The sequence below is a fragment of the Zootoca vivipara genome, chromosome 14, assembly GCF_963506605.1.
Source record: "Zootoca vivipara chromosome 14, rZooViv1.1, whole genome shotgun sequence".
Taxonomy (NCBI): Eukaryota; Metazoa; Chordata; class Lepidosauria; order Squamata; family Lacertidae; genus Zootoca; species Zootoca vivipara.
This window is the reverse complement of record NC_083289.1, coordinates 49,953,832-49,974,933: the sequence shown is the minus strand read 5'-3', so window position 1 is coordinate 49,974,933 and position 21,102 is coordinate 49,953,832. Positions and strand designations below refer to the sequence as shown.

The 21,102-nt window shown below is 47.4% G+C and overlaps 1 protein-coding gene across 5 annotated transcripts in view; it reads left to right on the top strand.

Moving 5' to 3' along the window:
* TMEM184A (transmembrane protein 184A) overlaps window positions 1-20,582 on the top strand; it is a 36,459-nt gene extending 15,877 nt beyond the window's left edge. For all 5 annotated transcript variants that reach the window (XM_035131446.2, XM_060282495.1, XM_035131448.2 and 2 more), the window contains 8 exons: window positions 7,655-7,897; window positions 9,405-9,570; window positions 11,132-11,222; window positions 11,352-11,427; window positions 12,757-12,848; window positions 13,903-14,072; window positions 16,215-16,412; window positions 19,046-20,582. In XM_035131446.2, coding sequence (XP_034987337.1) covers window positions 7,655-7,897; window positions 9,405-9,570; window positions 11,132-11,222; window positions 11,352-11,427; window positions 12,757-12,848; window positions 13,903-14,072; window positions 16,215-16,412; window positions 19,046-19,290 — 1,281 coding nt within the window. In that variant the 3' untranslated portion in view covers window positions 19,291-20,582. The remainder of the gene's footprint in view (window positions 1-7,654; window positions 7,898-9,404; window positions 9,571-11,131; window positions 11,223-11,351; window positions 11,428-12,756; window positions 12,849-13,902; window positions 14,073-16,214; window positions 16,413-19,045) is intronic.
* The last annotated feature ends 520 nt before the right edge of the window (window positions 20,583-21,102 follow it).

Below are 21,102 nucleotides of genomic sequence, written 5' to 3'. Positions count from 1 at the left end.
GAACAACTGTTTAGAAAAAAATAATTAGAATCACGATAAACCCAAAACGGATTAAAACACACATGAATGTTCCACATACCTGGTTAGACTTGCAAAAAAAAAAAAAGTTTTAGCAGGCATTGAAATGGCACCTGGCTGATGTCAATAGGCTGGGAGTCCCAAAGTGTGGGCGCTGCCATACTAAATTTTGCTTAAAAAGCAGCCTTAACTCAGGGTGCTCCTGGGCCGCTGCAATTTTCATGTGGGTATCAATCACATACCAGGAAATTCATCTTGGGCAACAATCCTGCTCCTTAATTGCAATAAGGAAAGTGATGGCAAAATGAACTGGAAGCATCGCAAAATCCACTGGGGTAGCATTTGTTTCGTACAGTTTCATCTGACCTTCCCAGAATTAAATCACAACAAATGCTTAGGAAATAGCTGGCATTGTCTGATCTTGCAAAACTATAGGGATGGATCTTCAATGATCAGGTAATCTGGGAGGAATTGAATGGTTACAGGCCCACCTACAATCTAGGAATGAATTGGGTGGGCTCTTTAAATGATTGGCTGTCCAAATTGTTATTGGTACTGCAGACTTTAATTGATCAGTTCGATTTATTTATTTTTTAATCAGCTTATCTGATTATCCCTCCAAACCCCCACGCATGGTCAATTACATTTATATAAGAGTCGCAAGGGACGCAGGTGGCGCTGTGGTCTAAACCACTGAGCCTCTGGGCTTGCTGATCAGAAGGTCGGCGGTTCGAATCCCCTTGACGGGGTGAGCTCCCGTTGCTTAGTCCCTGCTCCTGCCAACCTAGCAGTTCAAAAGCACGTCAAAGTGCAAGTAGATAAATAGGTACCACTCTGGTGGGAAGGTGAATGGCATTTCCGTGCGCTGCTCTGGTTCGCCAGAAGCAGCTTAGTCATGCTGCCCACATGACCCAGAAGCCTCCAGCGGACAAACGCCGGCTCCCTTGGCCAGTAAAGCAAGATGAGCGCCGCAACCCCAGAGTCGTCCGCGACTGGACTTAATGGTCAGGGGTCCCTTTACCTTTAAGAGTCACAAAGGTGACAGACATCTGGTACCATCTTAAGTAGTGTGGATGAGATAGCTCCATTGGTAGAGCATGAGAGCTCAAGGGTCATGGGTGCAAGTCCCACCTTGGACAAAAGATTCATGCATTGCACAGTGTTGGACTAGATGAGCTTCATGGTCCTTTCCAACTCTCTGGTCCAAGGGGGGGGAAATTATGGGGAAAAGGGGACTTTTCCACCCCAACCTCCAGACCTTTCCATCTTTGGGGCAGACTCCTTTAAGCAGCTTGCTACGTTCTTGCTTCTCACAAGGAGGCAGAACCAAGAGGCATAAATAGAGAGCAGGGCCAGAAAAGAGGCGCCACTCCTGATAAGCAGGAACAGTTGGAGCGTCTGAAAATGTCCACACCCTGCCCTGTTTACATGCTGCTAAACGGACTTCTGTGCCGGCCCAATGTTCTCGCGCACATTTTGCTGCGAGATCTGCTCCACAGCCTCTCCTGCGCTCAGTTTCTGCAGCAGGATCTGTTGATAAACGATTCACTGATACCGCTCATTCCTTCTACAGTGTGGATAAACATCAATGATTAAAAAATAAAATAAAAATCAGATTTTTTTTTAATGTAAATCGGATTTTTTTTATTTAAATCAGATTTTTAAAATTTAATTAAGATTTTTAAAATAAAATGCTTTTGGAGGAAAAAATCTTTCTAAAGATTGTTTTCTGTTTAAGTTACATTATAGTCCAAAGGCTATTCATCAATTATACTAGCAGGAATGCCTTTCTGTTAAAAATACGATTTAAATAAAATCTTACTGACTAGTGATTTAAATCGTGATTTAAATCAAATTGATTTAAATCAAATCCACCCTGCTCTCCAGCACGTGCAGAAACGGCCTTCCTGACCGTTGGATTCATTATTGGGAGCAAAGCAGCAATAAAATTGCACTGGGAGTGAGGAACTCCAAATCTCAACGGTTCCTTTCAGCCTGGCCCAGGTTGGGGCGATGGAGAGATTTGGTCCAACAACATTTGGATGGCTACAGGTTCCCCATCCCGTAGTTATTTGAAAACTGCATTGTGGTTGATTTGCTTCTTATTCTTCAGAAGTAAATACATGAGCTTTATTGTGGCTTGAATACAGTCATACCTCGGTTTAAGTACGCTTCGGTTTGAGTACTTTCAGTTTAAGTACTCCGCGGACCCGTCTGGAACGGATTAATCCACTTTCCATTACTTTCAATGGGAAAGTTCGCTTCAGGTTAAGTATGCTTCAGGTTAAGTACAGACTTCCAGAACCAATTGTGTACTTCAGTGGTTCCCAACAGGTGGTCCGGGGACCCCCAGGGGTCCGCGAGCTATGCCAGAGGGGTCCGCAAGATGCTATTAGAATAAAAAATATATTAAATATATTTCGTATGATAACAGATTTTTTTGTTTGGGCTGCTTCCTGCATGAGCAGAGTCTAGCGCAAAACTAGAATTAGATAGAGGCAGTAGTTCTGCTGTATGCCGTTAGGTGGCGCTTTACAAACACTACTGTTTTGCAAAGAGGCAGCGCGCACATTCTACTAACGCTCACCTCCCCAAGATGCTTTGCGCGCGTTGGCTTCATTTGTGCGCTACTGCGCAGGTACCCTGTCTTCTCCATTCCCCTCCCTCCTCCCTGGCGCGAGCTGCCTCTTTGCAAAACAGTAGTGTTTGTAAACAAAGCGTTGTTTTTCGCGGAAGCTACAGTTCGCATAGTTAAAAAAGGACCGTTGGTTAAAAAGTGGTTCGTTAAAACGACAAAGGTCTACAGATGAAGAGGAAGAACTGTAAAAAACGTATAAATATAAAATATAAAAAGACTCTTAATTTGGCTTTCACTTTTTAATTTTAGGATTAGGAATTAATGGGGGTCCTTGTCACAATAGCGGCTCGATGAAGGCTCCTCGAGAAAATTTTGTTGGGAACCCCTGGTGTACTTAAACCGAGGTACCACTGTATACGTTTGCTGAAGGCCGGATCTGGCCCGCAGGCTGCCCTCTATTGCTATAGGACAACCTTCTCCGAACCTGGAACCTTCCAGATGTTTTGGACTACAAGTCCCATCAGCCCTAGCCAGCGGGGCTCTTGGAGACTTGTTGTGGTTATCGGAAACGTTGGTGTGTTTCTTCTTTAAAGGAGTCCCAAAATAGAAGCCTTGATAAATGTAAGGAATGACATCTAAAGATGGAACTGTGTCGTTCACCACCTAAAAATACACATGTATTATTAGTTTGATGCTGGGAACGAGATGCCAGAGAAATGCTGGCTCTGTTGCTTCTGCTGGCAAAAAAAAATCATTGTCTTCTGGGCGGTTTGGATTTAGCAAACTATAACAGGAAGACCACCAAGAACGGGGAAAGGTGCAAAGCCGTCAGCCAAGAAAGCCCTGCTTTTTAAAGAATTCTGCGACGGATGTTGGTTGTCGCCCTCGGGAGAATTTCTGCAATCTATGGGGCTAGTGAAGAAAGCGAAGCCAGAGAAACAAGAGTTGAAAATCTTGCTTTATCTAAAAGCAAAGAAGCGAGAGTCACTTCAACCGGTGGTTAGAAGGAGATGCAATCATGCCTGCAAAACTGCTGAATAACCGAGTTTCCTGTTTAGAAACAGAGGGTTTGGGAACATATGGTGCCGTAATTTGCTGAGTCAGACCCAATGGTCCATCTATTTGTTTATTTTATTAATTAATTTGTATACCGCCCTTCACCCATAGATATCGGGACAGTTCACAACATAACACATACAATATAAAAAGACAAAGATTGCAATACCGTGAAATCTGTGGCAGCTCTTGAATAGCTTCTGTTGTACACCAGATAGGTTTAGGAAGATGTAACATCTTGGTTAAGTAATTATCTCAAACAGAGACAAATAGTGCACAAGATAAATATACATTTAAAATTAGAGGGAATTGGCGGGAAGTCAATGGAACTCAGAAGAAGACCGTGATAAAGTGTAACAGATACTGACAATTACTTGATGTTTATTTGTTATGGATGGTTTTGATTTTGTGTTACGGTTTTTTAAAAAAAGTTCAATAAAGCAATTAAAAAAAATATCAAAAGACAAAGTACATAATAAAAACAAGAACACACACAAGCCAATAAACCCCTTTCCACAAACACATTTAAAAGAGGTATACTGTAAGATGTTAATCAGCCAAAGGCCTGGCACCTGAAGGCATATAATGAAGGAACCAGATGAACCTCCTTGGGGGAGAGCATTGTACCTGCAGGGAGCCACTGCAGAATGGGTCGGTTCTCGCATCTGTCACCCTCTGGACCTCTCATGGAGGAGACACATGAAAAGGGGCCTCAGAGGATGATCACAAGGTCCAGGTAGGTTCATACAGGGAGAGGTGTGACAGCCCTGAGCTGTTTAAGGCTTTATAGGACAAAACCAGAACTTTGAATTGGGCCCAGAAACTAATTGGCAGCCAGTGCAGTTGGGCTAGGGTCAGTGTAAGATGCTGAAAACGGACGCGGGTGGCGCTGTGGTCTAAACCACTGAGCCTCTTGGGCTCGCCGATCGGGAGGTTGGCGGTTTGAATCTGCGCGACGGAGTGAGCTCCCATTGCTCTGACCCAGCTCCTGCCAACGTAGCAGTTCGAAAGCATGCTAGGCTAGCGCAAGTAGATAAATAGGCACTGCTGCGGCGGGAAAGTAAACGGCGTTCCCATGCGCTCTGGTTTCTGTCACGGTGTCCCATTGCGCCAGAAGCGGTTTAGTCATGTTGGCCACATGACCCGGGAAGCTGGCTGTGGACAAACACCAGCTCCCTTGGCCTGAAAGCGAGACGAGCGCCGCAACCCCATAGTCGCCTTTGCCTGGACTTAACCGTCCAGGGGTCCTTTACCTTTTTTTAACCTTAATATGCTCAAACTGTCTTGCCCCGGTGAGCAAGCTGGCTGCTGAAATCTGCACCAGCTGAAGTTTCCGAACCGTCTTCAGAGGCAGCCCTACGTATAACGCATTGCAGTAATCTAACCTGGAGCATAGACAGCAGAGGTTAGGCTACCTGTCCAGGTAGGGGCACAATGGGGCCACCAGCCGAAGCTAATGGAAGGCACTCCGCACCAGAATCACAGTTGGAACAGAATGCTAGGGACGACTCATTTATAATTATATTTTGAGAATGATTCCTGTTCTTAAGTCGCTGCGTTGTTTTGTACTTTCTGGATATCCCTGATCATATTATAAAGTAGTCGTGTTCTGTATTGTATACCAAGCACTGCTAGCAGTTGATTCTTTTTGTTTTCCAATGTATTTCCAATCAATTTAAAAAATGGCGTGGCGCGAGCAAATTTTTATTCTCAAAGTGTGGTACAGGGAAAAAGAGAACCATTGTCTGAAGGGCTGGACATTTGTGTATTAAACCAAATTGGGGATGGGAAACCTTTGGAGGTCCTGATGTTTTTGGAGGACAGGTCCCCTCAGCCCTGACCTTTGACCCTGCTGGCTGGGGCTGAGGGCAGCTAAGCATCCAGCAACATCTGGGGAGGCCCAGGTTCCCCATTTCTGATTGTGTGTTTGTGTTCTTAAACAAGCAAGCTGTGACTTCTAGGAAAATGACTTCTCCATGTGGAATTGCAAAATAGAATCTGTGTGGTTTAGTGGTGGAGAGTGTTGGGCAGAGACCAGGAAGAAGCAGGTTCTAATCTCTGCTTGATCAGAAAGTTCACAGGGTAACCTGGCATCTCTCTCTCTCTCTCTCTCTCTCTCTCTCTCTCTCTCTCTCTCTCTCTCTCTCTCTCACACACACACACACACACACACACACACACACACACGTGCACACATGCAGCTTAGCTACTGTACCTTGCAAGATTGCTGCTGGAAGTTTGGGGGCAACTCAGCTTGCTGAGAGGGGTTTGCATGGCCGGACACTGAGGTCCAGCTCCGAGGGCCTTCTGGCGGTTCCCTCCCTGCGAGAAGTGAGGTTACAGGGAACCAGGCGCCCGCCCTGTGGAACACCCTCCCACCAGATGTCAAGGAGATAAAACAACTATCTGACTTTTAGAAGACATCTGAAGGCAGCCCTGTTTAGGGAAGCTTTTAATGTTTGACGTTTTATTGTGCTTTTAATACTCTGTTGGGAGCTGCCCAGAGTGGCTGGGAAAACCCAGCCAGATGGGCAGGATATAAGTTGTTGTTGTTGTTGTTGTTGTTGTTGCAGTTGCAGGGCTGTGTGAAACCTTCAGCTTCCCAGGCCATCCCTGTGATTCTATGCTGACTTCTCTTTGTCTTTTTGATGTTTAGTGTGATAAATCTTAGGTTGCATTCAGCTTTACAACGTCTTCTGCTCATCACTTAACTTTCTCTGGACCTTGAGGCAAGAGATCATATTGGAACTATCTTCTGAGAACAGAACAAGCATGGCTTCTTTGTTTCTCCAACTAGATGGTTAGGTAGCATTTTAGACCCCAGCTAGAGTATTGCGTCCAGTTCTGTGGATATTGCTGAGTTCTGAGGCTATTGCTGAGCTGGAAAGGTGTGCAGAGGAGGGCAACCAGGATGATAAAGGGTCTGGAAACCCAAGCCTTATGTGGAACAATTGAGGGAGCTGGGTATGTTTAGCCTGGAGAAGAAAAGAGAGGTGACATGAAGGACTAAAGGGCTTCCACATGGAAGATGCAGCAAGCTTCTTCTCTGCTGCTCCAGAAGATAGAACCCAAACCAACGGATTCAAATGATAAGAAAGGAGATTCCAACCAAACATCAGGGGAAATGTTCTGAGGTTAAGAGCAGTTTGACAGTGGAATGGACTCATCAGAAGGTGATGGACTCCCCTTCCTTGGAGGTTTTTAAGCAGAGGTTGGATGGCCAACTATCATGGATGCTTTCATTGAGATTCCTGCATTGCAGGGGGTTGGATTAAATGACCCTCAGGGTCCCTTCCGACGCTACGATTCTCTGATTCCTATCAAGAATGTAAAGGTAAAGGTATCCCTGACCGTTAGGTTCAGTCGCGAATGACTCTGGGGTTGCGGCGCTCATCTTGCTTTACTGGCCAAGGGAGCCGGCGTTTGTCCGCAGAAGGCTTCTGGGTCATGTGGGCAGCATGACTAAGATGCTTCTGATGAACCAGAGCAGCGCACGGAAATGCCGTTTACCTTCCCACCGGAGTGCTACCCATTTATCTACTTGCACTTTGACGTGCTTTTGAACTACTAGGTTGGCAGGAGCAGGGACTGAGTAACGGGAGCTCACCCCGTTGTGGGGATTCAAATTGCCGACCTTCGGATCGGCAAGCCCTAGGCTCTGTGGTTTAGACCACAGCGCCACCCGTGTCCCTTTCAAGAATGTACTTCCTGTAATAAATGCAAGCTTTCTTGTTTTATACCAAGTCTCAGTCTGAATACCTTTCAACTAAAGGTGTGCTCCAGGCAAGGATTTGTTTAACGAAGCTGCGTATAAACTCTGCCATGTCTCCCATTCTGACCTTGGACAATAAGAGGGTGCAATAAAAGCTGTCATTGCTAAGAGCTGAGAGCAAACACAAAGCCCTCTGTTCACGGATTCTCCCCCGTGCCTCCTGCAGAGGTGTCGTAGGTTACCTTTTTATCTCCCGATAGCTCACCTTTGCTCCCTCTCGTCTCTGCCAGATGAACAACGCAACGCTTGCCAGCGAGTCTTCTCCCCCCGGCAGCATGTCTCCTGCCACGCTCCCCTTGAATTTCCTCCCGTCGGCAGTGGGCTCCGGCCCCTTGGTCGTAGGCGATGGCTCCCAGCTGAGGGCCGACCAGAACCACTCCCAAGACAGCCAGCATCTCTTCCTGACAACTTCGGCAGCCAAGGTGATCTCTGGCCTCTTTGTGTGGGCTGCCCTCGTCATCACTTGCCACCAGGTGAGTTGGGAGAAGCTGCAGGTCCAGGCTCTCAGAAAGACGGTATTCTCCCATAGGGACGTGCCTCGGGCTCCAAGATCTTTAGGGGAGGCCCTTTTCTCAGTCCTGCCACCCATAAGGGCATGCTTGGTGGAGATAGGGGAGAGGACCTTCTTAGTGGCTGCTCCCAAACAACTTTGGAACTCCCTCCCAAATAAGATAGTCTGGCTCCCTCCTAGTTGTCCTTCTGCCGGCAGGTGAATACCATTTTATTCCTTTGGGAACGGACTGGTTTTTTTAAGAACAGGCTTTTAAATAGTGCTGTGTTATTAAAATACTGGTAATAAAAACATTTAATTAGCTTTTAACAATTGTCTTGTATGCAGTGTTTTCCCCCGGGGTGTGGAGTGGTACGGGGGGAACGCATACCCCTAAACATTTTGTGAATCTTTGTACTTTTCTCCCATTTGCTGTGTTTGTTTTTCCCGATTTGAACTATAAAATGGTGGTTTTCTTGAGTCAAAACGAGAGTACCCCTAAACAATTTTTTAAGAAATGTATGTATTTTATTATTATTATTATTATTATTATTATTATTATTATTATTATTATCTGTGCTGTTTACATTTGTGTAAATGTCAACAGCACAGATAAAATTTACTGGGGAAAAGTAATAATAATATAACAGGGCTTTTTACAGTTGTTCACCTTCCCCAACTTCATGCCCTCTGGATGATGTTGGACTACAACTCCCAGCATGCCAAGGGAAGACACAAGTTGGGGGCAAGCATTGTCAGGAGGGCACCAAATGGCCCTTTTTAATAAACACCACTTAACAGCTACACATCTTTGTGTTAAGTTTTTTGGAAGGTGCCGCAGCAATTTCAATGGGCTGCTCCTGATCTTCCAAGCATGATTCCTAGGAACAAAGGAAGCTGCCTGACTCTGAGTCAGGCCCCTGGTCCATGGAGCTCAATATTGCTTACACTGACTGGCAGCAGCTTTCCGGGGTTATGGCAAGGGTCTCTCCCAGCTCTGCTCAGAGATGCCAGAGGTTGAACCTTGGACCTTCTCCATGCCCTGCAAGTGCATTGCATTCCAATGAGCTGTAGGCTTGCGCTTAGAACAAGCTTCTAGTCCTCATGTTCCAAAGACAGGGCTGATTAACAAAATAAAATTGGAAATGGCCTTTTGCCAATTCGGATGATAGGTGTGTCTAGCTCTGTGTTGTCCAAACCAGGGATGCCTCTGGAGGTTGCAGACTCTCAACTCCCATCGGTCTCTGATGGTGTGGCTGATGGCTGAGGATGGGAGAAGCTTGCTCTCTTGCAGGCATAGGCAAATCCGGCCCTCCAGATGTTTTTGGGACTACAACTCCCATGATCCTTAGCTAACAGGACCAGTGGTCAGGGGTGATGGGAATTGTAGTTCCAAAACATCTGGAGGGCCGAGTTTGCCTATGCCTGCTTGTGTTTCTCTGGAGTAGATGTCCTGCTTCCTACAGCCTTGCCCGTTTCTTTCCTTCCAGATCTTCTTGCACCTGAAAAGCTACACCATCCCCAACGAGCAGCGCTACATCATCCGTATCCTATTCATCGTGCCCATCTACGCCTTCGACTCGTGGCTCAGCCTTTTGATGATAGGCAGCCACCAGTACTACGTTTATTTCGACTCTGTGCGTGACTGCTACGAAGGTAATAATAATAATAATAATAATAATAATAATAATAATAATAATAATATATTATTTATACCCCGCCCATGTGGCTGGGGTTCCCCAGCCACTCTGGGTGGCTTCCAACTAAATATTAAAAACTGAATATTAAAAACAATATAGTATCAAACACTAAAAACTTCCCGAAACAGTTGTCTTTTCAAAGTAAAACAAAATAAAAAAATTCCTTCAGTAGCACCTTAAAGACCAACTAAGTTTTTATTTTGCTATGAGCTTTCGTGTGCATGCACACTTCGTCAGATACACTGACGAAGTGTATATGCACACAACAGTGTATCTGACGAAGTGTGCATGCACACGAAAGCTCATACCAAAATAAAAACTTAGTTGGTCTTTAAGGTGCTACTGAAGGAATTTTTTTATTTTGCTTCGACTCAGACCAACACGGCTACCTACCTGTAACTCAAAGTAAAACAGTTGCTTATTGCCTTGACATCTGCTGGGAGGGCGTTCCACAGGGCAGGGCAGGTGAGCCGGGTTTTGCGATTCGGCCTAAGAACATGGGCAGATCGAGGCTTCATTCTGCGACAGGCTGATTTTGCGCCGTTGCCCACCGCATACGGCAAAAAAGGGCGTGCAGCGCTGTTCGATCCCGAGCGGCCTGCACATGTTGAAACGGCTGGGTTTCTTTTGCAATAAAGTTCAGGAGCAAGGAGTTCACTTCTGTTCTGAGAAACACTTCTGTGGTGAATTGCACAAGACGTTCTGCATGTGGCTCAGAAACACGGTGGGTGAGGACGGGCACATCTAGAGCGTTGGCAGGCACCCTTATCGTCTTCAGTGCAAAGCACACCACTTCCTCTCCAGGGCTGAACTCTGCAAATCCTCCTTTCTCTCAACATGAATTTTCTTTCCTGGAAGCTCCCAACAAAAGTCAATTGTGGACGGCATCAACTGGCTAGTACCAGTGTCGTCGCCAAGATGTGTTTCAGCTCTTTGATGCAGCAGCAGCAACTAAGGAAACCAAGAAATGGGGTGGGGACCTTGCAAGTTTTAGCAGAGTCAAAACCTCTTTTTTGGTGTGTGTGTGGGGGGGAGGGGAGCAGGGAAAGGGAGAAATTCCAAAACCAGTCCAATGAGGACTGAGTTTGCTTGGTAAGTGGCGAGGCTCTGAGAGGGTATGCAGCAACTGGAATGCTAAACGGGGAAGACCTCACGCTGCAACATCTTGTTGCAGGCCACGCTGACTTATTTTTTAATATATTTTTTTTGCATTGCCCATGAGTTTCACAGTCTTCAGTCTGCCTATAGAATTTCAGAGGGGCGGCTTTCGTTTCATCTTTTAAACCCCTCCTGAAAACGTTCCTATTCTGTCAGGCTTATGCAGACAATTAAAAATACGTCTTTCCATGATAAGTTAGCTGATCTCTAACTTTTTATATGGTTTTTATTGTGTGGCTTTATGTACGGCTGTTGCAAACCACTCTAATATGCTTTTCATGAACAGTGGTAAATAAATATAAATGAATTGTAGGGTGGACTGTTTTTAACTGTTGCCATTCTCTCATTCTCTGTTTCAGCCTTCGTAATCTACAGCTTTTTGAGCCTTTGCTTTGAGTACCTCGGAGGCGAGAGCACCATCATGGCTGAAATCAGAGGGAAACCCATTGTGTAAGTTGCCGTATTAGGCTGCTAATATGGAAATATCCACTGCTCCTCATTAGTTAACAGTGTCCCCCTGCAGCGAACCCTTGGAGCCCCTAGCCTGAATTGATGGGGGCTTGTCTTATCTTTTCCTAGGTCTAGCTGCCTCTATGGAACGTGCTGTTTACAGGGGATGTCCTATTCGATTGGATTCCTCAGATTCTGCAAGCAGGTGAGGCTCACAGGAGAGGCACTGCCTATAGCTGCAGGTGGACATTTTTCATCTCTGATGAAAATAATACAGTGGAACCTCGGTTTTCAAACTTTTAACCCATTCTGGAAGACCGCATGGCTTCCAAAAAGTTCAAAAACCGAGGATCAATGGCCTGGCTGCAAAGACAATGAAAAGAAATGAAGAACCCAGCTCGGAAGCCGTTTGGCTTCAGAAAATAATTCGAAAACCAGAGCAGTTACTTCTGGGTTTCTGCGGTTCGGGAGCCAAAACGTTCCAAAACGGAGGCGTTCAGGAACCAAGGTTTGACTGTACCTTCCAGGGAGCTAGCTGCGTTAGTCTCTTGTGGCAAATGCACAGAGAGAGAGAGTGAGAAAGAGTGAAAAAAAGAACAGCCTTGCCTAATCTTGTAGCAAGGATTTTAATGATTTACTTTAGACAGAAAGCATTTATCCTCTCTTGAAAGCTATATGCAAGCATGGTGGTTGTTCTTGTTTATACAGATGTGCAAATAACCCCAAAAAACAACAACCCCACACATAATACTTAGGGGGGAAATTTAAGGGAACTTTAAGAGAAAGGGTGGACAATAAATAGAAACAATAATGCCAGGATACTGGGACCTACAGGCATATATGGTGGGACTGCCCCAAGGTAAAAAGGTTCTGGACAAAATTAACTTCTGAGATCTCATTGATAACTGAACAAATGATTCATTCCTCCCATTGTCTCTTTTGAATTTATACGTGCAATCAGTTTGAGACTTGAATAACAGTAAACCAGTTTCTCATCTTTTGATCGCGGCCCAGACCATGATTGCCAGCTTTGGGGAGGCTTTTTATCTCAATAACGTGGATTACTGGTATTCCAAAGCTTGGCAGATCGCCTTTGGGAGGGAAAACCGCATAAACTAAAGGGCTCCAGGGACCAAAATGCTTGAGGTCTCGTCTTTACTGTTTGGATTCATTTTGCTTCAGATACGAATGCAGTGGCTCAGGAACATCTGGTTCCATGGGTCTATGCGAGTGTTCAGAGTTATATACAGGCAGCTCTCAATTTAAGCTGGGGTTATGTTCTGGGGATAGCACCTAAAGCCATAATTTATAGTCAAAACACACTGGGTTCAGTGGTGGGTGGGATTGCCCAAAGGTTCCTTTACCCCGAATGCCTGCCCCTCCCCCCTTTTTATTTTATTTTATTTTAATTTGCCACGCGCGTAAAGATAAATGCACACAAGTTAAATGCACACGAGTTTCCTCTGGTGGTAGGAAGTGTGTGACTGTAACACATTTTCCCTGTGCTCTATCTCTGCTTGTTCAAACTCTCCAGGCAACGCTGCAATTCTGCATTGTGAAGCCTCTGATGGCGATCATCACCATCATCCTGCAAGCCTTTGGGAAATACAACGACGGCGACTTCAAGTGAGGAGAAGGGAGGGTGCGGGGCAAGGGCGTGCGGTTTTTATGGTTTGGGATGGTTTAGCAGGGGTCAGCAAACTTCTTGAGCAGGGGGCTGGTCCACTGTCCCTCAGACCTTGTGGGGGGGGCGGACTATTTTTTTTGGGGGGGGGAGGAGGATGCACGAGCCCCGGTGGCTGCTTACCTGGTGGTGGTGGCAGAGGGGGGACGATGAGCGGCACACAAAAGGTCTCCAGAGAGGGGCTGCTTAAAATGGCGGTCGCTCAAGCACTGCTGCTGCTGGAGCCAACAAAGCCCAGCCCCCTTCCTCCTCTAGGCAGGGCGGGGAGAAGCCAGGAGGAGGGAGGGATGAGGCGCTGCCGCCGTGTGAGGGAGAGGGAGGGAGAGGGAACGCACATGCTGGCAATCCACGCGGCGATTCCCGGACTGTCCGCAGGCCGGATCCAGAACGCCTTTGGAAGAGGAAAAGCTCAGGGCAGTTTTCTGGAAAAGGGTAAAAGGCATTTGAAATACACAAAAATAAAGCAGCTCGAAACCAACCCATTTCTTGAAAAAAATTAAGCAACAAACCATTTTTCCTTGGCTGACCCACCGAAAAAATTTAATGATTAAAAGCTGCTAAACTGCTGCAAGAGTGGAATGCAAATGGTTGTGATGTGATTACATTTCACAAAGCCATGTGGCTTTCTCCACTGCATCCACAATGAATAGTGATTGTGGACAAAAGGTGCAACAGCAGCTTGAATCTCTTTATAGCATGAATCCATATTCCATGCGACAGCCCTTTAAAAAATCAAGATGGCTATAATATGTCGTCTCTTCCCAATTCCCTCAACTGCTCCTCATCAGGCTTGGTTTCTAGACCCTGGATCATCTTGGTCGCTCTCCTGTGCACATGTTCCAGCTTGTCAAGATCATCTTAAATTGTTGAGGGGGTTAAATAAGACACAGGATGGAAACAAGCACAGTCCCTGAAGTGCCTTGGAGAAAGGAGAGGGATCTAAATGCAAGGATTGTCTGACGCTTGGTACCTCCGTGTGTGTTTTGTGCTTCCCAGCATTCACAATGGCTACCTCTACATCACCATTATCTACAACTTCTCCGTCAGCCTGGCGCTCTATGCTCTCTTCCTCTTCTATTTCGCCACCATGGAGCTCCTGCGACCCTTTGAGCCGGTCCTTAAATTCCTCACCATCAAGGCAGTCATCTTTCTCTCTTTTTGGCAAGGTAGGTTTCGGTCTTCCCGTCTTCTTGACTGGCAGCATCTCCTCTCTTCCGACTGAGCAGGATCTGGGGGAGAGCCAGCGGCGTGTAAATGTTAAGAGGGTTTGGGCTGGGACCCAGCAGGTCAGGGTTCGAATCCCCCCTTGGCCATGAAGTTTCTCGAGCGAGCTCTTTGGAGGAAGGGGTGGAATAGGAACAAAGGCTTTTGAGACTTGGCAGCTAAAGCCAAGGACATACCTGGCAAAGGTTGGCCCTTGCCATGGGATCAGGCCCAAAGGGGCATGAATATCATGCCAGCTCCCTGCCCCAAAAAGGGAGGAGGAGGAGGCGTATTTGTGCCATGTAACATGGAGGTGTCTGCCACTATTAAAGTACAGTCAAACATTGGTTTTCGAATTCGTTTCAGACGCCCACTCAGCTTCCGAAACATTCGACAACTGAGGCCTAGCTTCTGATTGGTTGCAAGAGCTTCTTGCACTCAAGCGGAAGCCGTGTTGGACGTTCGGCTTCTGAAAAACGTTTGAAAACCGGAACATTTGCTTCCTGGTTTTTGGCGTCCAGAAGCCGAAACGTTCGAAAATGGAGCCGTTCGGGAACCGAGGTTTGACTGTAGCACCGGTGGCAACAGGGACCAGCATTGCACCAATCTGGTTCCAGGGAATTTGTCCTGCTAAAGTGAGAGGGCAATGGAGCTGTGAAGGGGAGGGGGGAAGCCAGGTTGTTCATTGTCCCTAGGGGGCTATTGTTGTTTTGTTGTTTTGATTTAATTAATTACTTGTGTTTTATCTTGTACTTTATTCTGTGAACTGCCCTGGGATCTCTTGATGAAGGGCAGTATATTGAATGAATGAATGAATGAATAAATGAATGAATGAATGAATGAATGTGGGGACAGACAGGCTGAGGCTCGACTGGGCTCTCTGGCACTGCTTGCAACACCTGGAAAAATTTACCCACCCACCTGCCCACATACAAAATGGTGAGAGACTAATTCATTGTTCACCCCATCTGCGGATGCCTCCGTTAAATACTTGAAGAAATATAGGGAGCTGCCTTAAAGTGAGTTAGGTCAGAAGGAAAATGAATTGATATTGATTTATATTTATATGTAACTTTGTATTAATGTAACATTTTAATATGTATATTTCTGTAATATTTTGTTTAAGCTGTCTGTTGTTGCTTCTGTTTTGTACACCGCTTAGAGATATTTTCCATATATTATTTCTTTGGTGATCCCTTGTAGCCAAGTAAGATTGTCTTCCATAAACATGGTTTTAACAGTGAGTCTGTAAGTGACTGTGGATCCACACGCCCTTCCACAATGGAGACCTAGGTTTCCGGGTGAGAGTTGATCACGGTGAGGGTTTGCCAAGCGTGCCTTCCTCTTAGCACATTTCTCCCTTTCGTCCTGAGTTCGAGCATCTTCAAAGTCCACGACACTTTTGGTAAAGGCTGTTCTCCAACTGGAGCGCTCGCAGGCCAGTGTTTCCCAGTTGTCGGTGTTTATACTACATTTTTAAAGATTTGCCTTGAGAGAGTCTTTAAACCTCTTGTTGACCACCAGCATTACGCTTTCCATTGCTAAGTTCGGAATAGAGCAGTTGCTTTGGAAGACGATAACCAGGCACCCACACAACATGACCAGTCCAACGAAGTTGATGTTGGAGAATAATTGCTTTGACACTGGTGATCTTTGCTTCTTCCAGTACACCATTAGTTTGCCTGTCTTCCCAGGTGATGTGTCTTGTTAAAACTGTGTTTATGGAAGACAATCTTACTCGGATATGAGTGATCGCCAAAGAAGAAGAAGAAGAAGAAGAAGAATTAAGCGGTACACAAATTAAATAATACAATCAAATAATAGAAAAGCAAATCTACACTGACTGAGAGTAGCTGTCAAGGGTTTTAAGGCAGGTGCAAGGGATGAGGGGGGAGGCAGCAATACAGCTCCTCGCCAAGGGCGCAAGGGAGCCTGAGCACATCTCTGGCTAAAACCCTGGTGGCAAAATGATGTACCTCACAAGATCCTGGTGACGTGCAGAACTGCTCCATGGACCTGTGGGAAACCCACATGCGCCAACAGGACCTGACAAGCCACCTAATGCTTGGGTTGGTGATAAATTTACAAATATTCCCTTTGCACAGGGATGTTGCTGGCTATCCTGGAGAAATGCGGGGTGATCCCAGAGGTTCAGATCATCGATGGGAACACGGTGGGAGCCGGGACGGTAGCAGCTGGCTACCAGAACTTCATAATCTGCATCGAAATGCTGTTTGCTGCCATCGCCCTCCGATACGCTTTCACCTGCCAGGTGTACAGGGAGAAGAAGGAAAGTGCGACATGTGAGTGTTCTGAACAAGGTTGTGTTCCTCTGAAGCTAGCCTTCTGCCACCTGGTGCCATACAGATGTTTGGGGCCGCATCTCCCATACTGGGGCTGATACAGCCTTACAACATCTGGACAGCACCAGGGTGAACAAGGTTGCTTTAAGTCATGGGCGTAGGCAGGGGGGCAGGAGGGAGCAATTGCCCCCCCATAGAAGCAGGGCCACTGGCCAGCCTGCCCCACTGCCCGCCCGGTGCCGTCTCCCTTCTCCCTGGCTGGCTGTGGGGCGGGCGGCGGGAAAGCACCAGAGCCGCGCAAAGCGTTTGGCTGGCTTTCCCTCCCTCCGCCCCACAGCCAGCAAGGGAGAAGGGAGACGTCCCTTCTAGCCGGCTGGCTGTGGGGCGGGCGGAGGGAAAGCCAGGCAACCGCTTTGCGCGGCTCTGGGGCTTTCCCTCCACCTGCCCCAGCGATTGCAGAGGGGGAGGAGGGGATCGGAGCAGCCCGATTTCGGGCTGATCCTGGCTCCCCCTCGTCCCTTCCGATCGCGGAGGGGGAGGAGGGAGTCGGAGCAGCCCGATTTCGGGCTGATCCTGGCTCCCCCTCGTCCCTTCCTATCGCGGAGGGGAAGGAGGGAGTCGGAGCAGCCCGATTTCGGGCTGATCCTGGCTCCCCCTCGTCCCTTCCTATCGCGGAGGGGGAGGAGGGAGTCGGAGCAGCCCGATTTCGGGCTGATCCTGGCTCCCCCTCGTCCGTTCCTATCGCGGAGGGGGAGGAGGGAGTCGGAGCAGCCCGATTTCGGGCTGATCCTGGCTCCCCCTCGTCCCTTCCTATCGCGGAGGGGGAGGAGGGAGTCGGAGCAGCCCGATTTCGGGCTGCTCCGATGTGGCCCCGCCCCCGCCCCTTGGCCCCGCCCCTTGCTCCCCGCCCCTTGCCCCCCCCTGATTTTCATCCTGGCTACGCCCCTGCTTTAAGTCAGGGCTTCCCAAACTTGGGCCTCCAGCTGTTTTGGGAGTACAATTCCCATCATCCCTGACCACTAGTTCTGATAGCTAGGGATGGTGGGAGTTGTAGTCCAAAAGCAGCTAGAGCCCCAAGTTTGGGAAGCCCTGCTTTGAGTGTACAATAAATAAATTCAAATAAAAGTCTTGAATCTGAAGGTGAACAGCACTTGGTGCTTTTAAGGAGGTGCTCTCCGGCAGCTGACGCTTAGGAGGCATTCAGTCTTTTTCGGAGAACAGTGTTTTGAGCGGACAGAACCGTGGTGTCATTTCCCCCTAGCATAGGTGCCAACTCCCTGGGGCCCTAGGTGCCGTACCACCCACAAAATTACCCATACATTTAGGTGCCAGGGCCATGAACGTTGCATGGCACCCACGACCCTGGACACCCATGGTCGTGGCACCAAGCTGGCACTCCTGCCCTACATTACTATAAAATGGTGAGGGAGGTACGGTCTCTTCCACATGTGTGGAAAGGACAGGCAACAACAGGGCCAAAGTAACTGGAGACTGGGGCAGAATTTTTATTTTAACATGTTTTGAGCCTTTTTGAACTACTGGTGGCCAAAAAGTAGAAAATGACTGGACCTACATAGCACTGCTGTTTGTTTTCTGGTAGCTTTTCCCAACCTGGTGCCCCCAGATGTCCAACTCCCACCAGCTTCATCTTGGTCCAATGGTCAGGGTTGATGGGGGTTGTAGTCCAACAATGTCTGGCGAGCACCAGGTTGAGGAAATTGCTTTTTTGAAAAGGCTTTTCTTAGTCTCTTCTTTCTAAATATTATTATTATTATTATTATTATTATTATTATTATTATTATTAATACCCCGGCCATCTGCCTGTGTTTCCCCAGCCCCTCTGGGTGGCTCCCAACAAAATATTAAAATACAATAATTCATCAAATATTAAAATATTAATATCCCTCCTCACTCACCCTAGTGAGCAAGCGGCAGAGCACATTCCCTTGCACATTGTTGGAAGCAAGTGGATGATTCGTCAGAATCCTTTAAATTAAACAATCCAGTCTGGCTTGTTCCTGGTATGTTTCCCCTTTATTTCCTAATAATAATAATAATAATAATAATAATAATAATAATAATAATAATAATAAATAATTTATACCCCGCCCATCTGGCTGGGTTTCCCCAGCCACTCTGGGCAGCTCCCAAGAGGATATTAAAAACACGATAAAACATCAAACATTACAAACTTCCCTAAACAGGGCTGCCTTCAGATGTCTTCTGAAAGTCAGATAGTTGTTTATTTCCGTGACATCTGACGGGAGGACGTTCCACAGGCCATGTGCCACCACCGAGAAGGCCCTCTGCCTGGTTCCCTGTAACCTCACTTCTCACAGCAAGGGAACCGCCAGAAGGCCCTCAGCACTGGACCTCAGTGTCCGGGCTGGACGATGGGGGTGGAGACGCTCCTTCAGGTCTACTAGGCCAAGGCTGTTTAGGGCTTTAAAGGTCAGCACCAGCACTTTGAATTGTGCTCGGAAATGTCCTGAGACCCAATGCAGGACTTTCAGGACCAGTGTTATGTGATCTTGGTGGCCACTCCCAGTCACCAGTCTAGCTGTTGCATTCTGGATTAGTTGTAGCCATGTTTACATGATTACGCTTCTCCCGTGTCCTCTTCTTGCTCCCAGCAAACCTTGCCCCGATGCAGAGCATCTCCAGTGGCCTGAAGGAGACCATGAGCCCCCAGGACATTGTCCAGGATGCCATTCACAACTTCTCCCCAGCGTACCAGCAGTACACCCAGCAGTCCATGCGAGAGGCTGGCGAGCTGGGGCAGAACGGGCACGTGGAGCCCAAAGCCGATGGCCAACACATCAAGAAGAGCAAGAACATTGAGAAGAGGGTATTGATAATCTCCGACGACGAACTATAGGGCACGTCTCGCGGGTGGAAACCATGGTGGGTTTTGTAGGAAAGACCTCCTCGCCACCTTCCAGCTCAGTTGCTGCGGACAGAACTGGACATCAGATGGGCTGGCCGGCGTGAGAGAAAATGGAGGTGTCGCCACCAATCCCCTCAATTGGCTATTGCCTCGAGAAGGCTCAAATGCTTGGAAAGTTGGTTTCTCAAGCCCTCCCACTTCTTCGTGTTTCCTCGGCCTTTGCACTCAACCCATTGTGTGAGCCTTTTCCTCCTGCTTTTGGGGATGCGCGTGAGGGCACAAAATGGCGGCATGTTCCAGAAAGTTCCAAGAGGTTCTGGAAGATGGCTTAGAATGCCTCCAGCCTCTCTCCTATTGGCTGAAGCAAAGATAGTGTAGTGGGGGCAACTTTTCTCAGTTGGACTCTTGAGCGACAGCTCCGGGCCCAAGACGGGATTGGGTTGGGGACTGGCTTGGAAGAACAGGGGAAAGGCCAGGATTGCGGGAGCAGAGGTAATGTTTTTGAATGAAAACTGTGCCCCAACAGCGATATAGTCTGGGTTTGGTCCCGTGGGAAGGAATGAAACTAACTGAAGCTGCGTTTGAAAGCATGGATCCAGCTCAGTCACATGTGAATTAATAGGCAGAAATCTGAGGGAGGAGAGGACTTTGAGGGGGCAGCTGCAATGGCTGCAGTTGAAAGCAGAGGCAAATGGGAAGTGAGGAACTCCTTATGGAGGAAATGGAGACTCCAAGGAAGCGTAAACATTGCTATTCCTAGTCCGTTCTTGGTGCTAAAGGAAAAACCTTTTTTAAAAAATAATAATAATCAATATATATATATATATATTGTGTGTTGGTTGAACCCAGATCTATCTCAGTTAAAGCCATTTTAGAGAGACTGATCTGCTATGGATCAGGAATTGTGCCCCCTTGTATTAGGTTGGTGGTGGTAGAATTGAAACTGTTTCCTGGAGAGGAAAGCTGAGGACAGTTTGACCACATGGTACAAAGAATGTAGGCAGAAATCCTTGGTGGGCTTAACACCCACCCACCCACCCACCCCGTGTGGGCTCAGTTCTGACACCCACCATTGTGGAAATTCCACACATATAGGGGGCAGCATAAGAACTGCCTATGGCTCTCCCCTTGAAATGTACAGTATACTGTTGAAAGAAAGAGCAGCCTATGGACCTCTAATCTTGTGCGACTCCCAACTCCCCATCAGCTCCAGAGAGCAGGGCCGATAGTGGTAGTTTCCAAGTCACCTTCAAAGGCAGCCCCATGTAGAGAACATTGCAGTAGCCCAAGCAGGAGATAACCAGAGCATGTACCACTCTGGTGAGTCAGTGCATGGGCGGGTAGGGTCTCAGGCAGCATACCAGATGGAGCTGGTAGACAGCCGACTTGGATGCGGAACTGACCATCTTCATGGACAGCTGAGTGTCCAAAATGACCCCCAGGCTGCGCACCTGGCCCTTCAGGGACACAGTTAACCCATTCAGAACCAGGGAGTCCCCCACACCTGCCCACCCCTTCCCCCAGAAACAGTTTTCCCATCTTGTCAGGATTCAACCTCAATCTGAAGACTGCCATCCATACTCCAGACACTTGCACAGGACGTTCACTGCCTTCAATGGTTCCTATTTAGAGAGGTAGAGCTGGTTATCATCTACATATTGGTGAATACTCAGCCCCAACTCCCTGGTGATCTCTCCAAGCGGCTTCATAGAGATGTTTAAAAGCATGGGAAGGGGGACAGAGCCCCGAAGCACCCCACAGGTGAGAGCCCAGGGATCCAAGCACTCATCCCCCTAACATCAC